The sequence below is a fragment of the Sinocyclocheilus grahami genome, unplaced genomic scaffold, assembly GCF_001515645.1.
Source record: "Sinocyclocheilus grahami isolate Dianchi unplaced genomic scaffold, SAMN03320097.WGS_v1.1 scaffold914.1, whole genome shotgun sequence".
NCBI lineage: Eukaryota > Metazoa > Chordata > Actinopteri > Cypriniformes > Cyprinidae > Sinocyclocheilus > Sinocyclocheilus grahami.
The window spans coordinates 533089-541308 of record NW_015506093.1 but is presented as its reverse complement, the minus strand read 5'-3'; the positions used below and the strand labels follow the sequence as shown (position 1 = coordinate 541308).

Here is an 8220-nt window from a genome sequence, read left to right as displayed (position 1 = left end):
CGAGCAGACAGTGCATTAGAGAATATGCGAACATAAATAAAGAAACGAAGTTGCTTGTCAGGTTTTCCTAACAAGCAACCATATTTATTAAAATAAGCCCAAAAAACCGCAACCCCCGACCTGGGATTTTTTCACGCAACTTTACAAAAAAAAGAAGCCCAAAGTCGTGTATAATACGCTGACTTGGCAACTATGCTTATAATGAAATTATGGTGTGCGTCATGGCAGGCGTGGCGTACTGGTGTGTTGACTGCGCAGACTCAACAGGTGTGTTCGACTTCATGCAGCACTAGAAACGAAGTTGCTTGTCAGGTTTTCCTAACAAGCAACCATATTTATTAAAATAAGCCCAAAAAACCGCAACCCCCGACCTGGGATTTTTTCACGCAACTTTACAAAAAAGGAAGCCCAAAGTCGCGTATAATACGCGGACTTGACCGATCGGCGGCTGACTTGAAGCAGTGCATGCCGGTTAGAAATTTTGTCCGACTTGAACCTGCGCCGACGCTATGTCACTGTCACGTGTGGCATCAAAGTACCACGATATCGTTTCGAGAGCAGCCGGCCGACTCAGCTAGCGCAGCTTTTTCAGAGCGACTGCAGGAGCGCTGATGACGACACAGCTGTTTCACGATTGGCCAAATTCCCCACATGACAACAATGACCTGTGTTTCTAACATCTTCAAATCCAATACTGCTCATAAATCTGTGTCTTTAGAACATTAAAAGCTTTTTTACTGTAGTCGCAATGTTATATTGAGTCACGTTTATCATGAAAGCATATATACCCCCACTTTATTAGTATTTAAATAGTATATATTTACGTTGAACTTTATTCTTGAACAGATGGCGCTGTGTTCAGCAGTATATAAAAAGTGTTTCTGTTGCTCATGAAAACGTTTCTGAAACGTCTGTGTATTTGACAAATATTGCATTTAATTCACTTAATCTGTGATAGAGTTTGCAAACACCGCGTGAGCGTCACTAACGGGAGCAGAAAGTGTCCGGCTTGATGTGTCTGTTTTCACCTCCGCCCCCGACTGCAAGCGGCTACTCTCGTTGACTGCCGTCTGTAGCCGTGCTTCAAGTCGAACGCACCTATTAGCATGCTTGAGAGCAAACGTGAGCGGTCATGGGCCTACGGCAGGGAATGGCCAAGTAAAAAATTAAAAATCTCCAAAAAATCGCTAGCTTTATTTAAATATAGCTAAAATAGCTCCTTGTCGCAAAACAATAAAAAAAGTCACAGCTACAATCAGAAAGTAGTTACATTTGGCGACAAAATCCCCAAATTGGCAACACTGGTCACCCCTTCCTTGGTGTCTGTGTTTATACTCCAATGTTGCTAAATTATTGATTTTATTTCAAGTATTGGCAAAAACATGCTTTGTGTTACAGTCACACTAGTTCATATATGTGTGTCTGTGGGGGGGTTGGAGTGTGACTGTTTTGCACTCTTGATATTTTAAGAGTGTCACCCCTTCATTGCGCTGCACTTTTTTTCTGCATCGTGAATGATTTGTAGATTGTACACACAAAAAAAGTCTCTGTATTTTTGCGTATTTCCCATGGCGGTCATTTTTGACCACGAACAACACAAGCGTGACTTTTTTTTTTTTTTTACGACCATTTACTTTTTTCCACAATTTTTTATTATCATTATTTTATTTATTCTATTCTTTTTTTGGTCACATAGTGACTGCCTTAAATGTAATCGAGTTTCGTACCATTCCGATGAAGTAGCAATTTTTTAAATTAAAAAAAAAAATAAAAAATTTCCGGTCTAAAATAATTGAACAATACCAGAACCCTGCCGTAGGCCCGTGACCGCTCACGTTTGCTCTCAATCATGCTAATGAGTCTGCGCAGTGAACACACCAGTACGCCACGCCTGCCATTACACACACCACAATTTCATTATAAGCATAGTTGCCAAGTCAGCGTATTATACGCGACTTTAGGCTTCTGTTTTTGTAAAGTTGCGTGAAAAAATCCCAGGTCGCGGGTTGCATTTCTTTGGGCTTATTTTAATAAATATAGTTGCTTGTTAGGAAAACCTGACAAGCAACTTTGTTTCTTTATTTATGTTCGCCATATTCTCCAATGCACTGTCTGCTCGCCGTTAATAGCCAACCAGTGCAATAATAAAAGTGCTGCAGCTTAATTTGCCAAATATTCCGCCCCCTACTCCCCCTCATTGGAGAAAATCACGTTTAAAAGAAGGCACGTGCCGTGACGCTGTACTCCAAGCGATGACAGAAGTAGACGTAGAGGAGTGGGATGACGGATGAATTTTTTTTAGCCTATTTTTTGTATTTTTACAAAGTTTTTGTAATGTATTAATTATCACGAACTGTAATAAAAAACAAGTAGTCCTATACTAATACTAAGAGTAAATATGGTTCGAATAGCCTATATTTTAGTAGGCTATAAATATGTGGCTATGTTACAGTTCCCCTTTGAAGCGCTTGTGTTTTTCTCCTTTTCCATCTCTCCAGTCCTGTTCTGCTCACAGGTGATTGGAGATGAGTTTTGTTCCCACTTTTGTTGCAGTTGGCTCATTTTTGTAAAATAGCTTCTGTTTTTGCTTTTCAGATAAAAGAGTGGTTTCAGTTTAATATGTTGCAGGCTCATTTATTGGTAATAAATAATTGATAATAAATAATACTGATGATAATAAATCATCCAAAAAAAAATTGGGCTTGTTTTTGAAGCAGCGGTTGGTTATTTGTCTTGCGAGAGTTGACAACAGTGATTATAAGCATCTATCAAGATGGCGGAGAAAAAAATGAACATCTTGTTTTAACCACGAACAAAAAAGTTATACATGGTATAGAGGCAGCATCATGGATGATCGTATTCGCTTTTACTTTGATCAGGGACTCACTCAAACTGAAATAGCTCTATGTCTGTCAGTGATTGACAACTTACACATAAGTGTTCGACACTTGAGAAGGAGGCTGTCGGGTTTGCAACTTTATCGTCGAAGACAATATAGCGAGCCTGAACGTGTAGTCAATTTCATTGCCAGTCAGCTTGAGGGACCGGGACGTCTGCATGGCTACCGAATGATGCATGAAAGATGCCGTTTGAATGGTTTGCGGCTGACCAGAGCAATGGTTAGAGAGATACAGATAAGTCTGGATCCATCAGGTGTGGAGGAAAGAAGAGGGAGAAGGTTGCGGAGGCGACATTATGGAGTGCCAGGCCCTAACTATCTATGGCACATGGACTCTTACGACAAACTAAAGCCATATGGCATAGCAGTTAACGGCTGCATTGATGGTTTTTCGCGGCACATCATCTGGATGCAAGCCTACTTCACCAATAACAACCCCAGAGTAATTGCTGGGTATTATTTCCGCGCTGTTGCTGAAAGAAGGGGTTGCCCTCAAATAATCCGATCCGATTTTGGTACCGAAAATGTCCACGTCAACAGGCTACAAGAGTTTCTTCGTGAAGACTCGACGGGAACTGTGCATGGACCGTGCGTCTTTCAAGGAACAAGTCAAGCAAACCAGAGAATAGAAAGTTGGTGGGGTATCTACAGACGACAAAACGCAGATTACTGGATGGATCTGTTCAAAGAACTGCAATCAGCTGGTGATTTCACAGGCGATGCAACCGACAAAGGCCTTATGCAGTTCTGTTTTCTATCCATAGTTCAGGTAACTGCATGTTGTTTAGCCTGTTATTAAATTATCTTATTTGTTTAACATTTATCCAAAACACTAAACGGGGCGCGTCTCTATTGGCATGTTTACTCATGTTTGCCTAAATTAACTCCATTAGGCAAATGTAGCCCAACTGTCCAATTGCCCGTTCTTATTATTATTAGACGTGTAATCTGTTTGTATTATTTAGTTCACATATATCTGCTTGTCCATAAGCTATAAAATATTGTGAGGAAAAATGCTATAGGCTTTTGCCTTACCATATGAGAGTTTCGTTAATCATGCAGGGTTATTTGTTCGAAAGTGTCATATTTTTAATGCATTTACTTTAAATTAATCTCTCTGCCATTTGCGATATTTTTTATTTTATTTGTTTGATCGGTCGCTGTTCGGAACCAAGGTTACATACGTAACGAGATGTTTGATGTGGTGCTGAACTGCGTGTCCACATGAACATAGTAAATTGGCAATAAGCGGCGGTGGGATTCAGCACTAATACTTAACATAAAATGTCAAATAAAACTACTGGAAAACTATGTATGTATATATTACAAAAAATATCCAAAACAACTTACAAATGAGGGAGAAAACAACACTAAGGGTGCTGAGTATCATATTCTAGCAGTCTGAGTGTTGTTTTACACTCATTTTTTTAAATAGCTGTACATACATAAAGTTTTCCAGTAGTTTTATTTACTATTTATTATTTTACGATTTATTTACTTGTTTATTCTTTAGAATTTTTTTGCAATTTTATTGCAATGTTTTAATATGCTAGATAATGCTTTTAATTCACTGCTTTTCAATTCACTGCTTTATACTCCTTTATTAATGCCTAATATGCTTTGTTTTAGGAGGAACTGGACACTGTTGTAAACATGTGGAATAACCATCGAATCCGACGTAGCAGTGGTCGTGACTTACAACATGGGAAACCCTTCCTCATGTACAACTTACCAGAACTTTATCAAACAAAAGACTACTTGAATCCTGTAGATGCTGAAAGATTGGATGTGATTATCCATGAAAATGTCTGCCTGTGGAAATCAGACATACCCTGTGATCGTGACATCTATGACCTCTGTGTTCTTGTTATGGAGGAGAATAATCTACAGCCAAGTGCAGCAGCCACAGAGGCATTGAGACTCTACAAAAACATTCGACCTCTGGTTAGGGAACTTTTAGGTTTATAGATGACGTCCCAATAATCATAAAAATGCACAAAATGTTTTTGTGTGTAAATATAAAAATGTATTTTTTTCTAGGTTGCATGTTGTATATGTGTATATATATGTGTGTTTTTAACTAGCTGTTTATTAAAAAAAAATGTATTAATGGAAAAAGAAGCAAAGTATGAGTCAAATAACTTTGTTTTAATATGAAAGCAACAGAGTGGTCTATACAACTATACAAAAATAAATCAGTTGATGTAAATAAAGCATTTCAAGTGCAAATGTACTGCTTCAACAACAGATTTTTTAGATTAACTGTTGGATCTATAGTATAAATTGAAAAAGGCATAGGCATGGAAGAAATACCTGATGGGATGACATAAAACTGCCCCATCCAACCACTAAACTTATATTAGAAATAGTGAAATTGGAAAAACCATAACAACCATATTATTCCAGTCACAATAGTTTTTACAATCATTTCTTTTTTCAACTTCGTGAACTGTATATACTTCATGTAACATGACATAACTTACATACTTACATAACCAAAATATATGAAACAGTTGCTGCAAATAAAACTATTCAAATGCAAATGCACTGCTTGCACTGCAACAACAGATTACTTAGATTTACTGCTCTATGTATAAATGGAAAAAGGTGTGAACATACCTGAAGAAATACCTGATGGGAAAACCTAAAACTGTCCCATTCAAATCAGTCAGATAAACTTCAATTAGAAACAGAAATAGTAAAATTGGAAAATGCATAGACAATGACACTATTATATTAACAATCATTTTTAAAATTACTCCCACTTCAACTTCATAAAATGGATATAATGTATAACATGAAATAACTTTAAATTTATAATGATAATTTAGTACACTATTGTTTACAGAAATACATGAATCAGTTACTGCAAATAAAAATTCTAAAGAAACTGTATTGCTTTAACCATAGATTATTTAGATTAACTGTTGGATGTATAAATGAAAAAGTGTAAACATAACCAAGCTTCTAGAGGACACATAACTCTGAAGTAATGAATTTAGGTAAATGGGTGCAGAGCCAGTGGTGGTTTTGTAGGCAAACATTAATGCCTTGAATTTAATGCGAGCAGCTACTGGTAGCCAGTGCAAGCTGATGAACAGAGGTGTGACATGTGTTATTTTTGGCTCATTAAAGATTAATCTTATTAAAATGTAATTTATTCCTGTGATTTCAAAGCTGCATTTTTAGCATCATTACTCAAGTCACATGATCCTTCAGAAATCGTTCAAATATTCTGATTTGCTGCTCAAAAAAGATTTTTTAAATTATTTTTATTATGTTGAAAACAGCAAATATTTTTACTATTTAAAATAACTGCTTTCTATTTGAATATATTTTAAAATGTAATTTATTAATGTGATTTCAAAGCTGAATTTTTAGCATCATTACTCAAGTCAATCATTCAAATATTCTGATTTGCTGCTCAAAAAAAAAAAAAAAAGATGAATAGAACAGCATTTATCTGAAATGGAAATCTTTTGTAGCATTATGAATGTCTTTATCATCACTTTTGATCAATTTAAAGCATCCTTGCTAAATAAAAGTATTAATTTATTCCCCCCCCCCAAAAAAAATTATACTCCAAGCTTTTGAATGTTACAAAAGCTTTTTATTTCAGATAAATGCTGATCTTTTGATATTTCTATTCATCAAAGAATCCCGAAAAAAATGTACTCAACTGTTTTAAATTTTGATGATAATAATAATAAATGTTTCTTGTACAACAAATCAGCATATTAAAATGATTTCTGAAGGATCATGTGACACTGAAGACTGGAGTAATGATGCTGAAAATATATCTTTGATCACAGAAATAAACGACATTTTAATATATATTTAAATAGAAAGCAGTTGTTTTAAATAGTAAAAAACAATTCACAATATTACTGCTTTTGCTGTATTTTTGGATCAAATAAATGCAGGTTTGGTGAGAAAAGACTTCTTTAAAAAACATAAAAAAATATTACTGTTCAAAAACTTTTGACTGGTAGTGTATGTAGGCCTATGTATGTATCACACTCATATCACATCTAGTTGTTTTGGATAAGAATAAAACGTCAGGTCCAACAATATCGTGTCTTTTTTTATTTAAATCTAGATTTATTCGCATTGGCCCATGGAAACCTCTATGAACACACTTGACTTGACTTGACTAAAAGAGCGCGGGGGGCAAATTTACATTTTATTAAAAAGTGTTTACGTATTCTACACTCATGGCGCGCAGCTGCACACACATTAGGAGAGGTTAGATGTCTGCCTCTACTGCGAGTCCCTATCAAGCACTTTACAGATTCAACTACTCTCCTCTCCTCCTCCTGCCTGGCTCTTTGGCCCGCATCACTCACCGCAGAGCAAGCCTGTTCTTGATAAATCTGCTGTGAAAACGTGGGAAAAGCCGACGAGGAAGAAGTTGGAGTGATGCAATCTTTATATAGGCGGAGCAAAATACTTCATCGCTCCATCTATAGCGCATTGTGATTGGATGTTTACGCTGTCAATACAGGAGACAAACCAATGGGCCACTGGCTGCTCGCTGTCCCTGCGTGATGGTCCTTGGCAAAAATAAATAAATTCTGTCCCCCCTTAAGTGCGTCGGCCCACCGGGAAAATGCCCGGTATGGCCGATTACCGATCCAGCCCTGATAGTACAATATCTATACTTGTAAAATGTGAAAAAAACACTTTGAATAAGATTTTTAAATGTTAAACATGATTAACACAACACTGTGGATCATGATATTTTGGATGCTTTCACACACCATTCTTAAACATATGACATGGAAGTAGGTTGTTTTTCAGTGCAACATATGGTCAAAGAACAGACACAATGTATGCATATGATATTTATTATTAGTAGTAGTTCTTTCTCACATTCCCTAAAACTGTCACACAATGCTGTTTTTTGTTCTGTATTTGACTTGTGCTTTTGTAGGTCCATTCACTCCCGCTCATGTTGTGTCAAGGTTGCATGACTCATTCGTCTGTAGAAGATACTTTGCGAAATGTGTCAGTGTTTTTTGTTCAAACTGGTTTCGAACGGGTGAGTAAGTAATGACAGAGTTGTCATATTTGGGTGCACTTATCCGTCTAATCTCTTATAATCTATTAATACTTGGAGATTCCCAAAACAGGTGAATGTAGAAAGATTTTGATGTTTTAAAAAAAGCTTAATAATAAAAAAGAAGACATTTGCACATTTAATGCACATTTGCTTGTGTGACTTTAATTATAATTCTACATGATATCCAGTATAATATGAAAAAAAAACACAGGATACTCCCACCAGGCTTGCTTACATGCATTTTATTAGGCCACAGATA

At 36.4% G+C, this 8220-nt stretch overlaps 1 protein-coding gene across 1 annotated transcript; it reads left to right on the top strand.

Annotated features, from left to right (window-relative positions):
- The first annotated feature begins 2846 nt into the window (after window positions 1-2846).
- Window positions 2847-4817, top strand: LOC107564175 (uncharacterized). The gene is made up of 2 exons (XM_016249183.1): window positions 2847-3487; window positions 4775-4817. Exons 1-2 carry the CDS (start codon window positions 2847-2849, stop codon window positions 4815-4817), a joined length of 684 nt encoding a protein of 227 aa, XP_016104669.1.
- The last annotated feature ends 3403 nt before the right edge of the window (window positions 4818-8220 follow it).